Raw genomic sequence first — 26,556 nt, forward strand, 5'->3', positions numbered from 1 at the left:
AAGACGGCAGATCTTGGGACTTCTCAGCCTCCATAATTGTATGAGCCAATTCCCAAAATAAATCTCTTTCTCTGTGTCTATGTATATCCTACCGGTTCGGCTTCTCTAGAGAACCCTGGGCTGATACACCCACCCTCTCCCGGTCCCCTCCACCCTCTGGGCCGAGCCAACTCTCCCCACAGGACTTCCACAGCCTCCCGAGCAAACCTCGGCCATACCTGCGACTGCTTGGATTGAAGCAACCAGGTGCCCTGTCTGTAAAGGTCAGTTCCTAAGGGAAGATACCGCAATCCCCATGGCATTCCCAGGGCCTCGGCAGAGATGGCAGTGGGTGAGCTCCCTCTGTGACACTCAGAGCAGCCCCAGCCCCCACCTCTCTAACTGCTCTTCTCTCCCTCATGTGCTTTTGTGGCACCGTCCCTCAACTTCTCTCTCCCAGGCTTTTGGGATATATTGGGCATGGTTGGACTTCAGTAAAAGAATAACCTGTCAGTGCATGAGTACACAACGTGGTTACCAGTATGGGATATGGGGACATACAAGGATTGTCACTTAAGGGGAGCTTAACCTTCTAGGAGGCTAGAGGGGTAAGTTTTATGTATATAAAAATACACCATAAATTATTCTATAAACTATGATGTGTGTTATACACAGACACATTTTCAAAAAGTTGGCGAACAAGATAAAATTATTTTAAGACAATTAGCTACACTTCCAAATAATATGGTTAATATATATTTTCTTTACCATCAAAATACCTTTCCAGGTGTTTTAAATTTAAAGCAATGGGCCCAATTGTTAATCAGGAGCTTCCAATTTTCTGCCTCTACAAAGTGTCCTAGAAGTCTGGAAATGCAAAGGAAATTGTGTGTGTGTGTTCCTTGTGTGCTCCAAAAGGGATTTCAGGCTACTCACGGAATACATGAGTATGTGCTTTTAGCCAATAAAGAGTGGGGCTCCAGGATTGGGTGAAGGCCCTCTGACCACAGGGGCACACGCAGCCTGGGGCTGGTGAGGAAGGGGGCCGGATCTGTGTTCACGTAGCCTTTGCTAACTGATGAGCAAGGCCATTTGTACACTGCATGGTTTCCAGGGGATGAAAACTGGACACAGTTGCTCAGGAGAAATACAAATGTTGGTTCTACAGTCAGGCAGATATTTCCACCAAGGAAAAAGAATATGTTGAAAATGAGCTCTGGGTCATAAAGGAAATCAATTAAAGAAGGTGGTATTCTTTCCTATTGCTGTCGAACACTGCAGTCCCCAACTCCCAGGCTGCAGACTGGTACCAGTCGGTGGCCTATTAGGAACCGGGCAGCACAGCAGGAGGTGAGCAGCAGGCAAGCAGGCAAAGCTTCATCTGTATTTACAGCCGCTCCCCATCACTCACACAACCACATAAGCTCCACCTCCTGTCAGATCAACGGGAGCATTAGATTCTCATAGGAGCATCAATTCTACTGTAAACTGTGCATGCGAGGGATCTAGGTTGCAGCTCCTTGTGAGAATCTAATGCCTGATGATCTGAGGCGGAGCTGAGGCGGTGATGCTAGCACTGGGGAGCAGCTGCAAATACAATTATCACTAGCAGAAAGGTTTGACTGCACAATAAATGTAATGCCCTTGAATCACCCCTAAATCATTCCTCACTCTTCTGGTCCATGGAAAAAATTGTCTTCAATGAAACCAGTCCCTGGTGCCAAAAAGCTTGGGTACCGCTGGTCTAACAAATTTCACAAAGTTAGGTCACAGTTCTGTAGGTCAGCACAACATGGCTGGAGTCTTTGCTCAGTCTATTGCAATCAATACTTGATAATCAATACTTGATAATTACCAATACTTGATAATCAGTGTGTCAGCCAGGCTGACCTCTCATCTGGAAGTTCTAGGGAAAGCCTGCTTTTAAGCTTTCTTGTTGGCAGAATTCAGTTCCGGTGATTGTAGGACTAAAGTACCCATTTCCTTGGTGGCTCAGCCAGGGGCCACTCTCAGGTCCTAGGGGTTGCCCGAATTCCTCCCCACGCAGTCCCCTCCAACTTCAAGCCAGCAACTGTGTGTCGAAACTCTCTCTCCAGATTTAAAGGCTGATATGAATAGGTCAGGCCCACCCATATGATCTCCCTTTCTCAAAGTCAACTGTGACAGATAATACAACCCAATCGCAGGAGTAATTCACAGTCCCTGGGATTTTTCAAAGCACATACACCACAGGGCCAGGAAGTCTTGGGACCCATCTTAGGATTTTGCCTGCCACAAGAGCTCAGAAAGGTCCCCTCAGGAAAGAGAGGCGCCAGGCCATGCCAGCCCAGCCCAGAGTTCCTCACTGCCACATGACGCAGAAACCCACTCCCAGGGATCTGCTCCCGCCCTGAGGCAGCAGTGCTGCCCCGGCTCAGACAGCTTCCCCCTGGGGCTCTCGACTCCTTGCATGTTTCTCCTACCTTCTAATGAAACCCTTCCAGAAGTTCCTCCCACCCCCACGTTCCCACCTGCTTCAGCCCTGTTACCCCTAATCTCGAGCTGGGCTCCCTCATCCCAAGTCCACCGGCTCTCAAATCAGCTCCCAGATGAGGGAGGAATGAATGCCCGTCAGCTCTCCCGTCTGGGCCAACCGAAGGGTGCAGAAGCTAACATAAGCTCACTGTACTGTTGCTTTTATTTTTTATTTCACATAGGGGCAGGTTTTGTTCACAAAATAATTAAAATAGCAGCTTGACATGAATTCCCTGGAACACTGGGGATAGAAAAATATATTAAATCGATCCAGATGACTGTGGCATGCCAGACAATGCATTTGTCTTCCTAAGGCGTGTATTTATAATAGCGCCTGAATGAGCAGAAACATCATCCAGCCATTTGGAAGGCGCTGAGGCAGCTTCCGGAACTGCCTTTTGGTCACAACTTTTTCTCACAGCAACATTTTCTTGCAATGAAGCCATCAGCCCCCATTCTCCACCCCGCCGTCAACCCCTCCCTTGGGCTGGCGTCCAGTGGGTCAAGGTTGTGGATACTGACTCATCATCAGTCTTCCTGTCCTACCTTTTCTGAGTCTTGGAGGATTGAGGTCTTTCCCTCTGGTCTTTGTTCATCAAAACTACTACAGTGTTGGTGTCTGTCTGTTTAAAGGACTCTCTGAGGTTCCTCAAGTTTGAAGGAGAAAGTGGATTTTAAATACTTTTACAAAGGAAATTTTCCCTCTTGCTTCTGCCTACATGATTTACCTTATTCCACAAGCAACTAGAGCAACAGGACCATCTTTAGATCTTTTACAGACTTGAAGACACGCAGAAAGTATTAACAGCAGCAAGATATCTAAGTAAGAAGCCTTTTTAAAAGGATACAAATGTACTATCCTGATAACTCATAGGTGTTAGACACAGATCAGTGTTTTTGTTGGTTTTGAGTATATGGGATATTTATAATTCTCCTAAGCTCGACCAAATGATCTAATGAATGGAAACGGATTTCCCCTCTACACTGACTTCAGGGCTCTGGGCCCTGGTTAGTCTGGTGCTATAGTTACGTGACCTCAGGCAGGGCCCTTGATTGACCTGTTCAACTCCTCATCTGTAAAGTAAGGAATTAGATATTAGGCAATCTGCTAACATAATTCTTAACAATAAAACATCATCAGTTAAAACACATAACAATATAAATAACAACATTGGCCTAACTTAGAGTATTTATTATGTGCCAGCCTTTGGCTAAGTGTTTTACAGCCATTTTGTCATCCTGTTCTTAAGAGAACTCAGTGAGGTAGGTTCTGTTATGGTCTTCATTTGGTGGAAAAGAAAACTGAGCATTAGGGCAATTGATTGCCTTGCCCTAGACCACACAGTATGAGCAGGAGCTGGCAGAGAGAAGGAAGTGCTAGCTTCAGCCTTGCCACCTCTCAGCACCATATTGTCACCTGCCTACCTGTGACCACCTCCATAAATGTCCCCTGACCAGCCACTCACTTCATATCCAGGCAATTCAACATCAGTTCCTAAATTTTTAATCTCTTTGAAAGAAGGAATAAAACATTACTTAGTTATTATGCTATATAAAATCTACTTTAAACCAATGGCCAACATCTAATTTTGGGGTTAAATGTCACAGCAAGGATTGCAAATTCAGAAGCTTCCAAGGAGCCAGGTCAGGGTTACATTCCATCAAATCTAAGGTGCCATGGATGTTAAGACCAGTCATCGATTTTCATATCGCCAAGCTAGAAAAAAGTTTCCAATTATAATTACAAGAAACATCAGTGATTAGCTACATCCTGATTTCAGAGATGTAAAATGTGAAGCAATGGGTGTCTTAGAATTGATGAAACACGGGTACAGGATGCCTGGGAAGGTGTGATGCTTCTACAGAAGACTGTTGTTTCTCAGCACCAGATGCTTGGTGCTGGGCATTCTGATTTTTTAAAAGAAGTCTGAAATCCACATTTTAAGTAAATATGCTTTTTTCCATTATATGAAATATTTTATTAGAGAATATTGGGCATCTATTTGAGAATATTTGAAATATTCTCAGCTTAATTTCTATACAGAAGCTATATTCTTTACATTGGGCCCATTGTTTTTCTTTTATTTCATTTAGTTTTCCCAAGCTTTATTAAGGTATAATTGATTTAAAAAATTGCATATACTTATGGTATACATGTGATGTTTTGATATCTGCATACCTTGTGTACATTGTGAAATGATTAAATCAAGACCTTTTCTTTTCTTTTTCTCTCTCTCTCTCTCTTTTTTTTTTTTTTTTTTTTTTGCTACATTGATATGCTGTACTGTGGTGATGAAGTCAGGGCCTTTAGTGCATCTATCACTGGAGCAGTACACATTATAACCACCAAGCAACCTCCCATCATTCATCCCCCCACCCCTCCAAGCCTCCATTGTCTATCATCCCACACTCTGCTTCCATGTGTCCTTATTATTTAGCTCCCACTTACAAGTGAGAACATGCCATGTTGTGTTTGTCTTTCTGTGTCTGAGCTGTTTCACTTAAGATATTGGCCTCCATTTCCAGCTATGCTGCTGCAAAAGATGATTTCATTTTTTATGGCTGAATAATATTCCATTATGTATATGTACCACATTTTCTTTATCCATTCCTCTGTTGATGAAGAGTTTGGTTAATTCCATATCTTTGTGTTGTGAATATTGCTGCAATAAACATATGAGTGCAGATACCTTTTTTATATGTTTATTTCTTTTTCTTTGGATAGATACCAAGTAGAGGGATTGCTGGATTATATGGTAGTTCTATTTTTAGTTCTTTGAAAAATCTCCATATTGTTTTCCATATAGGTTGCACTAATTTATATTGCCACCAACAGTGTATTAATATAAGAGTTCCCTTTTCTCTGCATTCTCACCAACATCTGTTATTTTTTGTCTTTTTCATAATAGCCTTTGTGATTGGTGTAAGATCTCATTGTGGTTTTAATTTGCACTTCTCTGATTATTAGTGATGTTGAACATTTTTTTCATATGCTCATTGGCCATTTGTCTTCTTTTGAAAAATGTCTATTCCTGTTCTTACCCCACTTTTTAATGGGGCTATTTGAGGTTTTTTGTTGTTGAGTTGTTTGAGTTCCTTATAAATTCTGGATATTAGTACCTTGTCAAATGTATAGTTTGCAAATATTTCCTACCATTCTTCAGACTGACTGCTCACCCTGTTGATTAGTTGACTATTTCTTTTGCTGTTCAGAAGCTTTGTAGTTTAATCAAGTCCTGTTCATCTTTTGTTTTTAGGGTTCTTTTTTTTTTTTGGAAGGTTTTTTGTTTGTTTGTTTGTTTGTTTGTTTGTTTTCGAAGCAGGGTCTCACTTTCTTACCAGGCTAGAGTGCAGTGGTGCAATCACAGCTCACTATAACCTCAAACTTCTGTGTTCAAGTGATCCTCCACCTCAGCCTCCTGAGTAGCCAGGACTACTGGGGCATACCACCATGTCTGGCTAATTTAAAAAAAAAAATTTTTTTTGTAGAAACAGGGTCTCTTCAATATATTTCCCAGGCTGGTCTTGAACTTTGGGCCTCAAGTGATCCTCCCACCTCAGCCTCCCAAATTGCTGGGATTATATGCATGAGCCACTGCACCTGACCACTATTTTTGTTTTTGTTGCCTGTGTTTTTGAGGTCTTAGTCATGATTTGTCTAACCAATGTCTAGAAGAATATTCCCCAGGTTTTCTTCTAGTAGTTTTATATTTTAAAGTCTTACATTCAAGTCTTTAATCCATCCTGAGTTGATTTTTGTATATGGTGAGAGATAGAGGTTTAGTTTCATTCTTCTGCATATGGCAATCCAATTTTCCCTGCACCATTTATTGAAAAGGGTGTCCTTTCCCCAGTGTATGTTCTTCTCGACTTTGTCAAAGATCAATGGGCTATAAGTATGTGGCTTTATTTCTGGGTGTTCTCTTCTGTTTTGATGATCTGTGTGTCTATTTTTATGCCAGTACCATGTTGTTTGGGTTATTATAGCCTTGTAGTATAATTTGAAGTCAGGCAATGTGATGCCTCCAGCTTTGTTCTTTTTACCTAGAATTGCTTTGGTTATTCAGGCTCCTTTTTGGTTCCATCTGCACTTTAGAATTGATTTTTCTAATTCTCTGAAAAGTGATGTTGGTATTTTGATAGGGATTGTATTAACCTTTATATTGTTTTGGACAGTACGGTCACTTTAACAATATTAATTCTTTTGATCTGTGAGCATGGAATATTTTTCTATTTGTTTGTGTTATCTACAATTTCTTTCATCAATGTTTTATAGTTTTCCTTGGAAAGATCTTTCACTTCCTTGGTAAAATACATTCCTAGGTATTTTATTTTTCAAAAAAGCTGTTGTAAATGGGATTGCCTTCCTGATTTGGTTCTCAGCAAGATCATTATTGGCGTATAGAAATGCTGATGATTTCTGTATATTGATTTTGTATCCTGAAATTTTAGTGAATTCGTTTATCAAACCTAAGATTTTTTTGGTGGAGTCTTTAGGGTTTTCTAGATATAAGATCATATCATCAGTGAACAGGGATAATTTGACTTACTGTTTTCCAGTTTGGATGCCTTTTATTTTTTTTCTCTTGACTGATTGCTCTGGCACAGACTTCCAATACTATGTTAAATAAGAATGGTGAAAGTTGCCATCCTTGTTTTGCTCCAGTTCTCAGGAAGAATGCTTTCAACTTTTCCCAATTACATATGATGTTGGCTGTGGGTTTGCCATATGTGGTTTTTACTATTTTGAGGTATATTTCTTCTATGTTTAGTTTGCTGGAGGTTTTTATCATGAAGGGATGCTAAATTTTATCAAATGCTTTTTCTGTATCTATTGAGATGATCATATGGATTCTGTTTATGTGATGTATCACATTTATTGATTTGTGTATGTTGAACCATCCTTGAATCCCTGGTATAAAGCCCACTTGATCATGGTGTATTATCTTTTTGATGTGCTATTGTATTTGATTTGCTGGTATTTTGTTGAGGATTTTTGCATCTATGTTTATCAGGAATATTTGTCTTCTTTTTTGTTGATCCCTTACCTGGTTTTGGTATCAGGGTGATACAGGCCTTGTAGAATGAGCTGGGGAGACTGCCCTCCTCTTTCACTTTTTGGAACAATTTCCAGAGGATTGGTATTAGTTCTTCTTTGTATGTTTCATAGAATTTGGCTGTGAATCCATCTGGTCCTGGGCTTTTCTTTACTGGGAGATTTTTGATTCAATCTTGCTACTCATTGGTGGTCTGTTCAGAAGTTCTATTTCTTCCTGATTTGATTTCAGGAGATTGTATGTTTCCAGGAATTTATTCATTTCCTCTACATTTTTTAGTTTGTAAGTATATAGTTATTCATAATAATCTCTGATGATCTTTTGTATTTCTGTGGTATCAGTTGTAATTTCTCCTTTTTCATTTCTGATTGTGTTTATTTGGATCTTTTCTTCGTTAATATAGCTAGCAGTTTATCAATTTTGTTTATCTTTTCAAAGAACCAAATTTTCATTTTATTGATCCTTTGATTTTTCTTTTTTGTGTGTGTCTATTTCATTTAGTTCAACTTAGATCTTTGTTACATCTTTTCTTCTTCTGACTTTGGGTTTGGTTTGTTCTTATTTGTCTAGTTTCTTGAGGTATGACATTAGGTCATTAATTTGTGATCTTTCTACTTTTTTGATGTAGATGTTTAATGCTATACACTTTCCTCTTGGCATTGCTTTTACTGTGTACCACAGGTTTTGGTATGTTGTGTTTTCATTTTCATTCATTTCAAAAAAATTTTAATTTCTGTCTTAATTTCTTTGTTGACCCAGTCATCATTCAGGAGCATGTTGTATAATCTCCGTGTATTTATATAGTTTCTGAAGTTCTTCTTAGTATTGATTTCTAGCTTTATTCCACTGTTGTCTGAGAAGATACTCAATATGCTTTCAATTTTTATAAATTTTTTAAAACTTGTTTTGTGGCCTAACATGTGGTCTATCTTGGATAATGTTCCATGTGCTGGTGAAAAGAATGTATATACTATAGTTGTTAGGTAGAAAGTTCTGTAAATGTCTGTTAAGTCCATTTGGTCTTAAGTCCAATTTAAATTCAGTGTTTCCCCTTGTTAATTTTCTGTCTTAATGATCTATCTAGTACTATGAGTGGAGTGTTAAAGTCCCCCACTATTATTGTATTGCTGTCTATCTCTTTATTTAGGTCTAGTAATATTTGTTACGTAAATCTGGATGCCTCAATATTGGGTGCATATATATTTAGAATTGTTATATCCTCTTGCTGAATTAATCACTTTATCATTATATAATGACTTTCTTTGTCTTTTTTTTACTGTTTTTTTATTTCAAGTCTGTTATAGTTAATATAAGTATAGCTACTCCTGCTCTCTCTTGATCTCTGCATGGAATATCTGTTTCCACCTCTTTACTTTTTGTCTATATATGTCTTTACAGGTGAGTTTCTTGTAGGCAGCATATAGTTGGATCATGGGTTTTTTTTGTTTGTTTGTTTTCCCCTTCCATTCTGCCAATCTATATCACTTAAGTGGAGTATTTAACCCATTTATATTCAAGGTTAATACTGATATGTGAGGCTTTATTCCTGTCATATTGTTCATTATTTTCTAGTTGTTTTATAAGTTCTTTGTTTCTTTCTTTTTCTCTTTTTGTCTTTGTGATTTGATGAAATGCTGTCATGTTGCCATTTGATCCCTTCTCTTCCTCTTTTATGTAACTGTTTTATAAGACCCGTGAGTTTTATATTTTCATGTGTTTTAGTGATGGTGAATATAGACCTTTCACTTCCATGTTTAAGACTCCTTTGGGCATTTCCTGTAAGACCAGTCTAGTGGTGATGAATTCCCTCAGCATTTGTTTGCCTGCAAAAGACTATTTCTCCTTCCTTTATGAAGCTTATTCTGGCAGGATATAAAATTCTAAGCTGACAGTTTCTTTCTTTCAGCACTTTGAAAATGTCATCTCATTCTCTTCTGCATGTAAGGTTTCTGCTGAGAAGTCTGCTGTTAGTCTGATAAGGTTTCCTTTATAAGTGACTAGACACTTTTCTCTTGCTAATTTTAAAATTCTCTCTTTTACATTGACTTTAGGCATTCTGAATATATTAATAACATGCCATGGTGAAGTCCTTTTTGCAATGTATTTTCCTGGGGATTGCTGGGCCTCCTGTATCTGGATGTCTCACTCTCTTGCTAGACTTAGGAAGTTTTTATCGATTGTTTCCTTAAATAGGTTTTCTAAACTTTTTGATCTCTCTTCCTCCTCAAGAATATTGACAATTCATAAGGTCAGTCACTTTATGCAGTCCCAGATGTGTCAAAGGCTTTATTCATTCTTTTTTATTCTTTCTTTCTTATATTTGTCTAACTGGATTATTTCAAAGATCTCTCTTCAAGTTCTAAGATTTTTTCTTCTGCTTGGTCTAGTCTATTATTGAAGCTTTCAGATTCATTTTGCATTTCATTCAGTGAATTTTTCACTTCCAGAATTTCTGTTTAGTTTTTTTTTAAAGATATGTATCTCCTTGGTAAATTTCTCATTCATATCCTGAATTGATTTTCTGATATCTTTGTATTAGTCTGCAAATTTCTCCTGCATCTCATTTACCTTCTCTAAAATCAATATTTTGAATTGTTTATCTGACACTTTGAGGAATTTTTTTTTTTTTTTTTTTTTTTTTTTAGACAGAGTGTTGCTTTGTTGCCCTGGCTAAAGTGAGTGCCATGGCGTCAGCCTAGCTCACAGCAACCTCAAACTCCTGGGCTTAAGGGATCCTACTGCCTCAGCCTCCTGAGTAGCTGGGACTACAGGCATGCGCCACCATGCCCAGCTAATTTTTTCTATATATATTTTAGTTCGCCAAATAATTTCTTTCTATTTTTAGCAGAGACAGGGTCTGGCTCAGGCTGGTCTCGAACTCCTGACCTCAAGCGATCCACCCACCTCGGCCTCCCAGAGGGCTAGGATTACAGGTGTGAGCCACTGCGTCCAGCCTTGAGGAATTTTTTTATTGGATGTGTTGCTAGAAAATTGTTGGGGTCCCATGGTAGTGTCATATTTCCTTGCTTTTTCATGTTTCCTGTGTCCTTCCATTGATATCTGCACATCCGCTGTAGCAATCAATTCTTCCCATTTTTTGAAATTGCTTTCATAAGGGAGAAATGTTTTCCCAAGGATGTGGATATGTTGCTCATTGAGTAGGACATTTAAGTGAATCTTCTGATTTAAAAGGATATATTGAAAACTAATTTTTTAAAAACTCAAATACTCTACAGGGCAAAGAAGGCATGGCAATCTTAGACCATGGACATATAGCCCACAGCCTTATCTGTGCACAGTGGGTGCCTTTGATGGGTTTGAATCAGGTGAGAATGATCAGCCCATAGAGAGCGAAATAACAACTCCTACTCACAGACCAAGGGACCAGTTGTTGGCTGGATAATAGTCAAGAAAATAAAGTAAGAGGACCTCGGTGGGCACGGTGGCTCACGCCCATAACCCTAGCACTTTGGGAGGCCAAGGCAGGAGGATGGCTTGAGGCCAGGAGTTTGAGACCAGCCTGAGCAAGAGCGAGACCCTGTCTCTACAAAAAATAGAAAAGTTAGGCGGGCGTGGTGGCACATGCCTATAGTCTCAGCCACTTGGAAGGCTGAGGCAGGAGAATTACTTGAGCTCAGGAATTTGAGGTTTCAGTGAGCTGTGATGACACTACTGCACTCTAACCTTGATGACAGAGTGAGACCTGTCTCAAAAAAACCCCAAGCTTCCATCAGTGGGGATGCAAAGAAATGGGCTATTTGTCCATGATAGAAGGTACAGGCCTGAGCACTTGGAACAGGGGCCACCATGGGCCAAGGTCACCAGAAGCTGATTCGTACACTCAAAACCAGGGTCAAGGCAGTTTTGAGGGTTGCTGAGATTTAGTTAGGAACTTTGCAACACCTATGTTTCCATTACCATTGAAGACACTTGAGACTGCTGCTTCTCAAAATGTGGTTCCCCAGCAGCAGCAGTATCACCTGGGAACTTGTTAGAAAAGCAGACTCGGGGCCCTCCCCAGACCTACAAAATCAGGGCTTCTGGGGGTGGTCGCAGTAATCTGTGTTTTATTGAACCTGTAGGTGATTCTGAAGGACACTAAAGTTGGAGAACTTCTGCTCTAGAGCAAACATGACCCAGTTATTTCTTAGGACGTAGCATAATCTATCGTGTTCCCACTTTTAGAACAATCTGCCCCACACAAGAAATTATGTTAAAGAAGCATAGCTTTATAACCTAAAAATCATCAGGGAAAATCCAGTGTTTGATTAATCCCAGCTAGCATGCTCATTCCCACAGCACTTTTGTGCATTCTCATTACCTTCTTTTTAATAAGCCAAACACTGAGCCTCTCAAACACAGCAGTCCTTTGCCTGAAGAAGATTTATTCCTGGTGCTAAAATATGCAGTCCTGTATGGTCAAAAGCAGTCATAGAAAAGAAAATCACTCCTAATTAATTAACACACTATTTGCAATTCACTCCATGAAAAATATAGGAGAAATGTCTCATCTTTCCAACCCCTCCCTTTTCCCCCATAGTGTTTAACAGAAGTGCCCTAAAATTGGAAGCCCATGCCTTGCCTTCAAGGCAATAAAGAAAGCAGGAGTTGTGAAGCCTCTGGAAGCTGGTTTGGTGATAGCAGCATCAGAAAGCAGAGGGGAGCAGGCAGAATATGAACAAAATATAAGCAAAAGAAAGACAAGCAGCCAAGCTGGATCTTAAGAAATGTCCAAAGGGGGTTAATAAACTCTATGGGCTGTGTGTAGTGGGTTCTTCAACTCTTGTTTTATTTAAGTCTTTCAGACCAGACATTGATTCATCCCAGGTGAATTTTGAGAAGTCATTGAATTGTTCTCAGTTCAGCTTTCACATTTGTAAACGGGAGGTGGAAGTAAATAATGCCTAATTTTTTAAACAGTTTAAAAAAAAGTATGTATAGAAGAACAGGCTCTGTGCTTGACACATAATCAGCACTCATCTGCGTTACATGTTTTCTAGCCCCTTTGATGGGCCTTCTCCTGTCTTCTGTCTCAGGTGTCTCAGCAGTTGGGGAGATTCCCTTGGGATGCAGTTGACTCGGAGTTTTATATTTCATTTTTTTAGGCCCCTACAGATGGCTTTGCCCTTTCCATTTACAGGCCTTTCTGTAGGAGAACTTGAAATCAGCTGCCTTCCCACCTAGTCATAGTATGAAGCTCTAATGAGGGAAACATGTTCAGAAGTGCTCTGTAAACATGTATAAGATGTGTTTATTTGTTTACTATTTGCTTATGTGAGCATTTCAGAGATTCAGAGGTAGAAATGGAACTTGAACCTTGGGTTGGTTTTGTTATTCGGCATTTGTCCGCAAGGCTGAATCAGAAGAACGAGAACAAATATTATCAGGAGGAGGAAAGAGATTACTTTGCCGGCAAAGGAGGAAAAATGGCAGACCTTCTCATCTCAAAATCCAAATTTCCTGAACTTAGGCAGAAATACAGAGCTTTTAAAGGGAGGGACTTCAGTTCTAGGCTATTGTGGTTAACTATTCTAATAACCCCATCTCTGCCAAAGACAAAGCCTGTGAACTCCTGGGATGGAGTTATCTCTTTCAACAAAGGACTTAACCTGCCTGAGGGATGCAGGCCAGGCTATAGTTCCCAAAAAGAGTCGGGGAAGTTTTAAAGAGGCAGAAAATCTTTTTTTTTTTTTTTTTCCTTCAGGCCCTTCCCTCTATTGCAGGCTCTCCGATGGGGAAAAAGCTTGGGCCCAACCAGTTCACCAATCCCAGCCTTGTCTCACTCTGGTTCTTTCCTATGGAATGACATTCTAAGGGACAGAAACCTGTCAAAGAGTTTGGCCATCTCTTATCTCACTTGATGCCAAGCCCCATTCCATGTGTCACCTATGTTGGTTTGAGCAGCCAGTGTCCCTGAAATGTACTCACACTTGGGCGTCAGGGCAGACGTACCAAGATTTGCTGGCAAGCTGCAGCCAAGCTCACAGACGTACCAGGGGCACCTGCTTCAACACGAGATGATGCAATAATTCCTTTCTACTCCCCTGAGGCTGAGGCTGTGAGCCCTAGTGATGCCTGAGTCATTCTTCCTGGTCTCATATGAGGCAGGTTGATGGGAATATCCAATCACAACTCAGAGCATCAAAACTACCGAGAGAAGAAAGAAACTACAATCTACAAAGAGTCTTTGAACAAGAGATTATGGAGTTTTCCATTTTTCTCTTCCTCAGTACATAGTATCTTCTAAAAAGTGGACACTGTGTGGATTTGCTTTAACACTGAGATTTTAAAAATTATTTTCTTCAATCATATAACACATGCAAAGGTGAATAGGAAGAGTTATTCTGCCTTCAAATAAATCCTCAAAATCATTTCATAATAAAACTCTCCTAAAAGAGAATGGAAGGCAGGCCTCCAGCGGTTTGATTAACCCATTAACATATATTGAGCAATACTGAAAAATAATATGTCTTAACAGCCTGGTTTACAAATACCTACTAGACCACAGGTAATCCATGTAACAATGGTGCTCTGAAATTTCCCAGGAAGGCAATCAATTAATTAAGAGAGACCTTGGAGTAGCTTCTTAATGCCATGTTCAAACTCCTACTTAATAAACAGTTTCCTGGAAATCCCTAAATAATAATAACAAGCAGAGATATAGCAGTTCAACACTACACTTTGCTAAATGGAAACACATCGTAATTACAACGTAAACATCTACTGACCTATCATTCTATTGCCTCGGACCCTGCTTTAATAAATAAATACCTTTTGCAAATTTGAATGTAAAAAGGCATTGTTTGCATACATAGCTACAAAGGGCCTTTAATGTTCAACTAATTGTGTTTGTTGATTTCCAGTTTTCTGAAAAGCACCTCTCCCACCCACTAGCAGATCCTCTATTATTGGGAAAGACATTAGGTTGCTAGAAGCATCTTTTAATCAATAGCTGCCCAGTGAAATCCCTGTCTTCCTTGCCTGTAGCTGGAGAAATAACTGTGATTAAGCATGTTTGTGTTGGAGTGTGGATACCCATTTCAATGCTTGTTTTGCTTGTCTCCCATTTTCCTTGTTCTTACAGATTTTTAAAAGCATTGGCTCTGATGAGACTGTCCCAGGGCAAGGACGTCGGAGGCTGATCAGCTTTTCTCTCTCAGGTATGTTCTGGTCACCTAGAGGCCTTGTGGAGAGAATAAGAATGTCACCTAAGAGTGAGAAGATCTGCTTCAATTTGACTCTTAACTGCAAGTTACTCACTCTCTCCATGCCTCAGTTTCTCCATCCGCAAAGCAAAAGTTTCAAAAATCTCAATTTTTCTTGACCTCATAAGGATAATAGAGAATTCAGTAAGTCATAGATGCAAAAGCCCTTTGAGATAATGGGAAGAGAGGCTGCTACCCTACTTTTCCTGCAGGGCCAAGTGGCAGCAAGTGAGAGTATACAAGGGAAAGGTTGGGGGAATCTGGGGAAAGAAGTAGTTATCCAACGCTTTGTCAAAAGAAACCTTCACATGGAGCCCAACAGATTAAAAACTGAGCTGCTCATAAAGCACATTCATGGAAAAGAAAATCAGTGGAATCCAACTACAGTCTGTTAATTAATAGTATTTTGGTTTAACAGTTAAGAGTAAGTGAAAGTTTTTTTTTTCATGAATGTACCATGTTCTGTAATATATTAACCATGGGGAAAACGGGGTCAAGGGTATGTGGGAAATCTTTGTACTATCCTTGAAACTCTTCTGTAAATCTAAAATTACTTCAAAATTAAAATTTTAAAAGGAAAACTGAGAAGCTTTGGCTAAAATGATATACAAAGCTGAGAGCTTGACACACTCAGTCCCACCCTAAGTGGTCTTTAGGAGGACGCAAAGGTGTGAAGCCTGAGGGCTCTGTTGAACACGTGAAAACTGCTACCTTAGTCAAACCAGCATATGCTGTGGGCCACGAGTGCCGGGCTCAGAGCTCACAGGCGTGAAGTGCACAAGCCTCGCTGGGGGATGGACAGTCAACTGGGGTATTTCAAGCCTCAGTGAGCCCAGTGAAGCAAATGTGTATCTGAAGATCCATTGACAACTTTAGCATATGCTTGTCTATGTTGTAAGAAAAAAAGAAGAAATGCAATGATTTGTATTACCAGGGCAAAAGCTAACAACTGCTGCTTTGCCCTTCTCATTTTCCTAGAGAAATAACATTCATTAGTACCAACTTCAACAACAGGAGAAACAGGAGTATTACACAACTACGTGTTCACTAACCAAAGCTCCAGTGAAGTCCCAAGGCCTAAGAGGAGTGCTAAGTTCAGGGTAGGCGGAGCAGGACAGGGGAAGGGACAAAATCTCTATTCCTTGGGCCCTGTTTTGCCTCTGCCATGTAGACACACGCTCAAAGACCTACCAGAGGAAAGGAAACTTCCCCTGTTTCAGCCCAACCAGGTTCGTTGCCCACTGCTCAAGAGGAAGCCAATACGCTCAGACTGCAGGGGTCATAGCAGAGAAAGAGTCTAATATGGCAGGTGCCATGCAAGGAGATGGGTGGAAGTTCTCAAATCTGTCTCCCCAACAATTTGGGAGAAAGGTTTTTTGAAGATAGTCTGGTGGCTGAAGGGCTAGGGAACTGGGTCTGCTGATTGGCTGGGGATGAATTCAAAAGGTTGGGAAGCAGAAATTATCTTTTCAGTTGAGACCCCCTGGTCTCTAGGCTGTTGGGTCCATTCCCACGCCTACCATGGGTCTGGCTGGCATCAGTGATTCATCCCACAATGCAGAGTCTGAAAAATACTTCAAAGACCAGGCTTAGCCTTTATAGTAGCAATGTTATCTAGAGAAGCACAAGTCTTTGGGCTTTACAACAGCAATGTTATCTGTAGAAGTGGTGGGGGAAGTCACAAATCTTGCACCTGTCAGGAAGCATACACACCATTAAGCAGTAACCAGTTACAGCAGGGAACAATGGCTGGTTAACTTCTGGCTATATCTATACTTTTGTAAAAATCAGACTTTGAATTCTATTTATACTTTATGATTCTACATTATTTTAATATAGAGAATTTCACCCCCACCCCAACTTGGTTCACAAAGCTACTTCCTAAGGTGATCGGGGTTGGTTCATCTCCTGTAGTCTCCCAATATATCATTTTTCTTATGCTTATTCTAAGACAACAATTCCCAGCAACAGAACGTGACCAAGGATGTAAAGGTAGCAGCTAAAGGAGCAAGCCTGGAATGGTCATGGAAGTATAATACTTAGTAGTTGGATGTGTATATGTGTATTTAATTCACTGTGTCTGTCTAGGAAAAAAAAAAGTAAATACTGCTGAAAATATCAAAGTAAGTTCCATGCTTCAAAGAAAGACAAGACAGAAAGATCAAATCTATACCAAAGCAAAGCCCACAAAGTATCAAAAATTGACTAGTGCTGGTCAGCTCTGAGTGTAAAAGCAGGGGCAGGGTTCCAACAGCGAGCAGTTGGACAACTGAACTAACTGAAGATGGACAAACCCCGGGACTACAAGACCTGTTCGTGGATAAATAATAGAAATTTTGCCTTGAAGTATGCATAGAGAAAAGATTCTACCCTATTAAAAAGTTGAATAACATAACACTCAAGAGAAAAAGAAAGTATCCTCTTGACAGATATCTACTAAAGAGAAGTAAAGTGTTTGTCACTCATCTGCTTGTACCCTCAATAAAATACAGGAAAGTACAGGACATATTAAGTAAGAGATCTGAGATGAGAAATGATGATAAGGGAGTTCTTTAAGCTATCAAAAATAAAAACTTAGAAAGTCAAGTCTATTTGTTTCCTGTTGCTGCTGTAACAAATTATCACAAATGTAGTGGCTTAAAGCGACACAAATATACTCTTCCTGATCTGGAGGTCAGAAGTCCAGAAGGAAACTTAAAGGACTAAAATCAAGGCGTCGCCATGGCTGGTTCCTCCCCGGAGCTCCAGTCCTTGCCTCTTTCAGCTTCTAAAGACTGCCAGCATTCTTTGGCTTGTGGCTGCATTACTCCTTTCTCTGCTTCTGTCATCATATTGCCTTCGCCCCACTTTTCCCTTCCTGCCTCCATCTTATAAGGACCCTGTGATGACACTGGGCCCACCCATAGTCCAGGACAATCTCCCCACCTCAAGATCCTTAACTTAATACATCTGCAAAGTCCCTTTCACCGTGTAAGGTGACATATTCACAGGTTCCAGGGATTAGGACATGAACATCTTTGTGGGGCCATTATTCTGTCTATCACAATCAAGGAGAGATTTGAAATAAACTTTAAATGGTGCAATCATAGAATTAAAAGTCAGCATCAGAAAGCAACACAGAGCACAATCACCACTACAGAACTGGAACCAGTGACCTGGCAGGCTGCCCTGAGAGTCCTCCCAGAAGGCACAGATGAAGTCTGAGGGGAGGAAGGATGGATGATACCTACAGAGCCAACACATGACCAATCTGTGTTTTTTGATGAAGAAATCAGAACAAATTGAACAGAGACAATAATAGAAGAAAACTTTGAGCTGAAGATAATTTTGAGTCTTTAACTTAAAGAAGACCATCAGAGGCTAAGAAAAAATAATGTATGTAAAGAGACCAACACCCAGACAAATCTTTAAAAAATTTTTCAAATATAGCCACCATAGACATCTGGGCTGAAAAAGCATGACACTGACGAAAGAATAAACCCCATGGTAGTATCAGACTTGTCTCCTGAGATGGCAGAATAATGAAGCACAGCCTATAGAATTTTGAACATACTATGTTTTAACCCAAGATTGCTGTGTCCACCAGCTTGTCATTTATGTGGGAAGGCAAGAGGAACATATTCTCAGGTTTGCAAGGGCTCAAAGAACACTACCCTTGCACCTCACCTGAAAGTAATACGTGAGCATGTACTGTAACATACAGAGAGAGAATCCAAGAAAATTCAAGAATTGGAGACTCTTCAGTATAAAAGGACTGATTTTCTGTTTAGGGTTTAAAATAACCAGAAAGGTAGATAATGGAATTGCCTTCTCTAGAAAGCTTCAAGAGTGCAATGAACGTGTCAAAGCAAGATTGTATATACAAATCCTTTACTTCCAAATTTATTCATATTTTCTGTTTTTACCACTTCTTGGAGGTAATAAATTTCCCAGGTATTATTCCTTTAATTTCCAATGAATTACACCTTTAGTACTGTAAGTTTAAAAAAATCATAAATGCAAATAGAGATTTAATCACAGACATATTGGAGACAATTTAAACATTCAATATTAAGGACTCACTAAATAAATTACCATTGAGCCAAATGATTAAATACTATATACTCTTAAGAATTACACATGCAAAATGCTCTAAAAGGCATGAGAACATCCTTATGATATTATAGGGGAGGAAAAATAATTTTTCCTCTGCCCTTCATGAGTTCTTAGCTGGGGACTCCCTATAACTTTAAAAGACAAATTAACAAGAGAAAAACAAACAGAAGTTTATTAACATGTATATCTCATGTATACATGGGAGGAAAAATGAGTAAATCACTAAGAGGTGGCTTAGAATTCTGGCTTACATAGCATCTTTTAAAAGAACAATACAATTTTGGAGAAGTGACAAGACAAAGGAAGAAGACCTTGAATCTCTAGGGACAGCAAATTGTGGGAAATCTGTGGTAGATAAATGCCTGTTGGTAAAGTTTATTATGCAAATTCCTTGGTGCTGTCTCCTGGTTGGCAAGAGTCTGAAGTCATCTCTGGCGATCAACTTTCATGCCCCTGGTAGAGAGAGGAGGAGGGACACCTTCATAAATGTATGCCCTGCCTTTAGGCAAACAGGGAGAGGACAGAGAGCTTTTCTTGTATCTGCTTCTTCTCAATTCCCTTCGGCTCAAAATAATCCTATGCCAAAGTGGCATATTTTGAAATATTGTATTCTGGTCTCTTACATTAATGGGGTGACGTATTCTGGTCCTCCACATATATAATTCAAGGCAAAATAAAGAATATAGGATGCATTATTATTGAATATACAGTATGGTCACAGCTATGCAAAGAAAAATACTAGAAAAAAATAAGGAAGAAGTTTGGCCAGGGTTGCCACGAGAGGATACAATTTAAAATAATTTTAAAATTCTGTTTCTTTTCCTTCTGTATTTAAAAATGTTATAATAAATGTGCACATGTTCATCATCAGAACAAGAAATAAAACAGGCCAAAGTGGGAGAAAATTAAGTGTCATTTATTTTTGGAAAATCATAGACTTCTTGTGCTCTTATAGACATCCCTCCCAACTATTTCACAGTTGAAGTAACAAGACCTGAAAGAGTTAAATTGATTTTCTCAAAGTTACAAAGTTCCATAATGAGTGCTCCAGAACTAAAATCTAGGTAAAATGACTCCCAGTCCAGTGCACTTTTAATTTGTACCTCTTATACTCTTACTCTATGAAACATATTTCAGTAAGTATCCAGATTGAACTTAAATGTGTAAGCCCTTATAGAAAAAAGCATAAAAGTTTCCTGAAGGACATGAAAGAAGACTTCCCCTGGGTAGGAAGTCTCAATTTTCTGATGCTACTAATTCTCCCAAAAGTAATGTATAAATTCAATGCAGTTCCAATCAAAATTCTAATTTTTTGAAGGGAGTTATTAAAATTTAGTAAGATTTATCTGGAAGAATAAATGTGTGAGTGGTGAAGCAAGATGTTATCTTTTTCAAGAAATAAAAATAATGAAGAGTTACCAGGTATCAAATATTTGATAAAGATATATCGATGCAGATACAGACAAGTTGTTTGATAGAACAGAATAAAGAGTATAGAAAAAGACTTGTTTATACTTAAGCATTTAACCTATGCCAAAGTTGACATTTTTATAAAAAGATAGTATAACGTATTGCTTAAAAGCACAGACTTTGGAATTAAAGAGACAGGTTCAAATCTTATCTCTGACATTGACCAGCCCTGAAAACCTGTGAGCCTCCATTTTCTTCTTCTCAAATTGGGTGTATAATCTCTACTTTATGGAGTTTGTAGTTGGGATTAATCAGTTAATGCATTTTAAGTGCAAAGACTGGTTTCCAGAATTTAGGAACTAGCAATAAATGGCAGGTGATGGTAGTCATTATTTTATGATGGATATAGTATATATGTCTTTCACACTCTAGGGCAGGGTCCCCAAGACCACTCCCAGGTTCCACAGTTCACTAGGAGAACTCACAGGACTCAGAGTCTAGCTGTACTCATGGCTGTGATTTACTACAGTGAAAGGACACAAAGCAAAATCAGCACAGGGAAAGGTTCACAGGGCAAAGTCTGCAGGAAGCCAGGAGCAAGCTGCCAGGGGGCCTCTCCAGTGGAACCCACGGACACGCGTCCTTCCCCCAGCACAAACTGTGCCAGCATATATGAAATGTCATCTGCCAGGGAAGCTTCCTAGAGATTTGGTACCCAGGGTCTCCATCTTCTGCTTGGCATGTAGCAAAATTCCAGACTCCCAGAAGAAAAGCAGTGTGCAGTTTGCACAAAGTTTGGGCACAGCGAGCCACTCTTACAGTTCTGGGAAGGTGGGAACCGCCTGAAATCCAACTTCCCAAACAGTACAGCCAAGAGCCCACCTTATAAACAGGCCTTTCTAAGGCAAGTAGTCTCAGGCTGCTATGTTAACTTTTGTCTGCACACTCCTGACTCCTGGGGGCATAGCCTGGGTGTTGCAAATTTCTGTGATGCTTGTACTTTCTGCCCTTTTTCTCTTTGTGGTAATATATTCTAATGCAAGACACTAAAAGTAATTTCATTATGGAGATAACCTTGAATTAACTCAAAATAACTTTTAAGTAAATGCATATGAAAACCTCTGTACTTTTTCATCAGTAACAAATTACTTAAATACCTCACAACTTATGTGGTGATTGAGAATCAATGATTCTGTGTATCTTTATGCCTCAGTTTGTTTCACTTGTGTATAAATGTGAATAATTTTGTTTGGAAAATATTTCAATAATAGAAAAGCTTTAAAAATTATCTTCCTTGGCTGGGCGTGGTGGCTCACGCCTGTAATCCTAATACTTTGGGAGGCCAAGGCAGGAGGATCGCTTGAGGCCAGGAGTTCGAGACCAGCCTGAGCAAAAGTGAGACCCTGTCTCTACAGTAAAATAGAAAAATCAACCGGGCGTGGTGGCATGTACCTGTAGTCCTAGCTGTTCAGGAGGTTGAGGCAGAAGGATTGTTTGAGCCCAGGAATTTGAGGTTACAATAAACTATGATGATACCACTACATCCTAGCCCAGGCTACAAAGTAAGACCTTGTCTCAAAAAGTTTTTAAAAATTAAAAATTATCTTCCTTGACAGCATAAATATATTTCCAATAAATGTAAAGTGACTTCAGATCATCCCAGAACAACTATAAACCGTTGACACAAACAGTCTTGTTCTCTCTCTCTCTTTGTACAGCACAAAATTGTCCATGATCAGATACCTTCAATTAAGTGGAACAGCTGGGTTCGCAGGTCTTGCCCTCCCCGGCAGGCTTCCACGAGTTCTCCTCACTGACACACACTTAGCCCCACGAAGGCCATGTTTTCTTTGTTCTTTCCTCCAGTGTCCACGTTCTCTGTGCTTTTAACCCTCTGCTTTCTCTTTATTTCTGCTAATTCTCTCTCTCCTTACTCAGTGAAGTCCACATTTCTTGTGAAACTACAGCCCTTGTGTTCCTTACGTCTCCATCTTACAGAGGAATTTTACACTGGACCCGTTGAATATCCAAAGCTGGGTTTCCTGTCTCTGTGTCCCCACCTTTCCTGAGGTGACCCTCAGCCCCTCACCCCAACCCCTTATTTTAACCTGCCTGAGAAACTCCAGAAGTGTCGGCCCAGTCAGGGCCAACGGGCCTCTCATGAAAAGTGTAGCTACCACAATGCCAGGTGTTAACCTTACTAAAACATATTTGAACCAAAATATCCTTTCTCTTATAGATTTCCAGGCCATGGGGTTGAAGAAAGGGATGTTTTTCAACCCAGACCCGTATCTGAAGATTTCCATCCAGCCTGGGAAGCACAGCATCTTCCCTGCCCTCCCTCACCACGGCCAGGAGAGAAGATCCAAGATCATAGGCAACACCGTGAACCCCGTCTGGCAGGCCGAGGTGAGTGCGGTGGGCTGTGGGAGGGCCCCGGTAGCAGATTGAACTGGCTGGCCGTGAACCAGCCCACGTGCTTCCTCGCCTTCCCAGGAGCCCCAGATTCTGCCGCTCAGTCCATGGCTCACACGGTCCCAGAAGGGAGCCATGTTCTCTGCTGGTTGCGACCCACAGGGATCTTGAGCAAGTCCCTCCAGACAGTACTGAGAAACTTTCATTGCAGCTGCACTCAGTGGCCTCTTCTGAGGCCGAACCTGCACAGGACGGCCTTTCTCTCTGCCCTTCGTGCAGGAGAAGGAGGAGAAGCGTTGGGACCCAAGCATGCCAGCTTCCCACAGCTCTTCCCACGCATGTGGTGTTGAGCAAGGGTGACGAATGTTAAGTGTGGCTCTCTGGACCAGTTCCAGAGATTCTAACACTACCCCGTTCCTGGGACAGGTAAATCAATAAGCCTGAGAATATCCCTGATTGTGTTACATATTGTTTAATGTAAATAGGTACGAAGCCTAATTGTTTACCCCTCTGTCACGGTTTGCACGGGCTGGGCAGCTTGCTAGAGTATGGAACAGTCTGTGTTGTCTCAAAGGCCCTTCTCCACTCCTAAATGTGTCTCCTCTGCCAGCCAGGAGTTAGGAGGGTCCTCCACAAAGTGCCATGTCAGGCGCTACCTCACGGTGACTCAGGCCTCTGCCAGAGACACCCAGGAAGTGATCCTACCCACGTGGCTGCCTCGCTCACATGAGGACATAACCGCGAACCGTGTGGGGAGGGGCAGGGAGGCTAGAGCATGAGAATGGATGGAGTACAAAGTACAGGTTAAAAGTACAGTTTTGCAGTCACACAAACCAAACTTAGGTTCAAATTCCAGCGTGGCCAGTTAATAGTTCTGTAAATCGGAGAGGTCATTTATCCTTAGTCTGAGCCTTGGATTACCCTCATCAACCCGTTAGTGATGGAAATGTGCTCCCACCGAAGGCACAAAGTAGATGTCTCTGATGTAGAACTTTCAAGCATCTTTGGTAAGGCAATGTAATTAGATATTTCAGAGCAAAAATGTTTTATTGTCTCTTAAATTACACCACCTATCCTAGGCTTAATTAACCCTCTCCCAGGCTTCACAGAGGAGCTCCACTGGAGCTTTGAAGTAAACAGTAAGGAAATAGAGTTGTACTTGAACATCTGCTAGCTTTAGTTATCGACAGATTCCGAAGCACTGCTAGCACCACTTGCATGGAATAATGAATCTTAAATTATTTATTTCTTCAGTTCTGGCCATTCTCACAAGTTATTTCTGGACTCCTTACTGCATTCCTGGGGGTAATACAAGATGCCGCAGGAGTTTATATTACGTGGGGAAAAAAGGCTTCTCTCTTTTGAAAACCTTTAGAGCAACTTGTTCTAAGACATTTAGTCATAAAAGTGATATAAGTCTCAGAGAACATTTATAAAACCTAGCACCATCAGAAAGTTTTTTAGCTAAAACCACCAACTGGAATCCAGTTTAAGTTCTGAAATTATTTCTGAATGTTTGGTGAAGATTGATTCGGTTCTGGCAGGATGCTGGCAAACTCCCACTAGTCTCTGCTCTGGGCACCTCCACTCCACCACACGTGCTACAGTTAGAGGTGCTGACCTAAAACAAGTCTCTGCACACATCTCTCTGGTAAGGCTCAGATTGAGGGTAACTGATTTCTCAAGCTGAACAACTATAACAAAGATTTGAACCAAGGTTCGTGGGGCTGCAAAGCTATCCTTTTAACCCCTCAATTACACTACAGTTCTCAGAGTCCAAATGTCAAAGTCATGGCTCCTCTGCAGAGCATGCAGGGCCTTCTTTGATTGGGCAGCACGTCAGTTACGGGAGCATTTGGCTCTAAGCACGGGAGGCCTGGCCTGCTATGGTGCATCTCACAAACGAGAAGTCGGGAGGGAGGTGATCCAGGCAGGGCGCCTGCAGAGTCAGCCCCCAGGGCCCCCAGCTCTCTGCATCCGCCCCCTGCACCATCCTTAGCACATGGGCTCATCCTCCTGTCTTAAAGCCTCAAGCCCAAGCTCAGTGCAGGAAGAAAGCAAAAAAAGTCTGAAGAAGCCTTTCCTTACAAGCCTTTGTATTTTCATTCTAGGAGAAAAGCCTTTCCCAGCCGATACCCTATTAGCTGCCATTTGACCTCACCTGGATAGGAAAACCTAGTGTTTCGCTTCCCAGACTCTGGTATGGGAAGGCAGGGGAGAAGGTGGTTGAACACAGGTGCTGAGTGAACGTGTTATGGTGTCTGTGACATCCTCCAGCTTCTCTCCCCAAGGCCTTTCACCTTAGACCTTATGCTAAAGCCACTCTCTGTGGCTGCCGTCCCCAAATGTCCTCAGGCTTCCACACAGCCATGTCTTTGCATATATTTTGTCTTTGCTTATATCTGTCTAAAATCAATTTCCCCAACTAGCAGCTCCCCTCATCCATTGGGTCTCAGCTAAAATACCACGTCCATGGGAGTCCTTGACTCTCTAGTCCAGGCCTCAGGAGGAAAGTGCTTCCTTGCTCAGACTCCGCTATAGTGTTGCCAGGTGGTTTTTTATTTGCACTTCTGTCTTCCCCGCAAGAATTTGAACTCCTCAAGAAAAGGAAATCACATCTAATTCATCTTGGTATCTCCAGTTCCTGGAACCTACTAGTAATAGGCTATCTGGGGCTTACAAAGAGCTTACTGTGCCCAGCAGTGTTCTACACATTTTACAGAATCAACTCTGAATTCTCACAACACCCCTATGAGGAATGCGCTATTACTATCCTTGTTTGAAGGTGAGGAAACCAGGGCACAGTCGAGTAATTTTCCCAAAGTCACACAGCTGGTAAATGGCAAAACTCGACTTTGAACAAGGGAGTCTGCCTTCAGAGCCTGATGCTGACCAGTTTTGTTTGTAGGTGGCTGTGAATAAATTCTGGAGAAAGTATCCATAGCTTATGTCAGATACTCAAAGTGATCATCACCCTCCCCACTTTTCATTTAAGAAACGTTTATTGAGTGTCTACTCTGTAGTAGAAACAGAAGCCACTGGAAGGACACAAAGAAGATTGACAGATAAGACCCCTTGGGTTAGTGGAAGGAGACAATAAGATAAAATAAATGTTCTAATCAAGATATGAACAAAATGCTACAATACAAAGGGGAGACCACCGTAAGCCTGAGAGACGACTTCACAGAAGATGTGCTACTGGACTTGGTCTTGGCAGGAGATGACACACTTTTCAGGGTGGGAGGGGGCATTCCCAGCAGAAGGAACAGCCTGTGCAAAGGTACCAAGACATCCCACAAACATTTAGGGTACTGTATAGAAATGTCGTGTGGTTGGAGCTGTGTGCACGGACAAGTGACATCGATGGGGCTGGGCTTACTCCAGGTGCACACATTTAGTGTAGTTCCCTTGTTCCTTGCAAACAGAAGCTAATGTTGGCTTGGGTCCCACATTGCACCTTGGTGAGTGACATGATGACTCATTGCTCCTACAGGATTCACGCAAGTCTTCCAATTCCTGTGTAAGAGAATTAGAACCAAACTGTCCTCCTTTCTGTATTTACTGATTAATATACAAAGGATATTCAGTGAGAAAACACTGAAGTCGCCTACGCTTAAGTGCAAGAATATCCTTGATGGGTAGTTTAAATGCTAAATTTATTTCTATGGTTCATGTTGCACTGAAGTTTCATGGGGATCTTTTTAAATTCATGTCATTTCAAACTTGTAACATTGTTTGCTGATTAAAACATGTTAAATCTTAGAAAACTAAAAGTTTCTATTAGAATTTTAAGACAAGAAGGAAAAAATTAAGAGAAATACATATGAAAGGCAATGCAAATTAAAATATGTAAGAGACTTCCACACTGATTGATCAATCTC

The 26,556-nt window shown here is 40.8% G+C and overlaps 1 protein-coding gene across 2 annotated transcripts in view; it reads left to right on the top strand.

Moving 5' to 3' along the window:
• Positions 1-26,556, top strand: part of HECW1 (HECT, C2 and WW domain containing E3 ubiquitin protein ligase 1) — a 385,512-nt gene that overhangs the window by 222,468 nt on the left and 136,488 nt on the right. For both annotated transcript variants that reach the window (XM_045564487.1, XM_045564486.1), the window contains 2 exons: positions 14,635-14,710; positions 22,500-22,669. In XM_045564487.1, coding sequence (XP_045420443.1) covers positions 14,635-14,710; positions 22,500-22,669 — 246 coding nt within the window. The remainder of the gene's footprint in view (positions 1-14,634; positions 14,711-22,499; positions 22,670-26,556) is intronic.

The sequence above is a fragment of the Lemur catta genome, chromosome 11 (assembly GCF_020740605.2).
Source record: "Lemur catta isolate mLemCat1 chromosome 11, mLemCat1.pri, whole genome shotgun sequence".
NCBI classification, from domain to species: Eukaryota; Metazoa; Chordata; class Mammalia; order Primates; family Lemuridae; genus Lemur; species Lemur catta.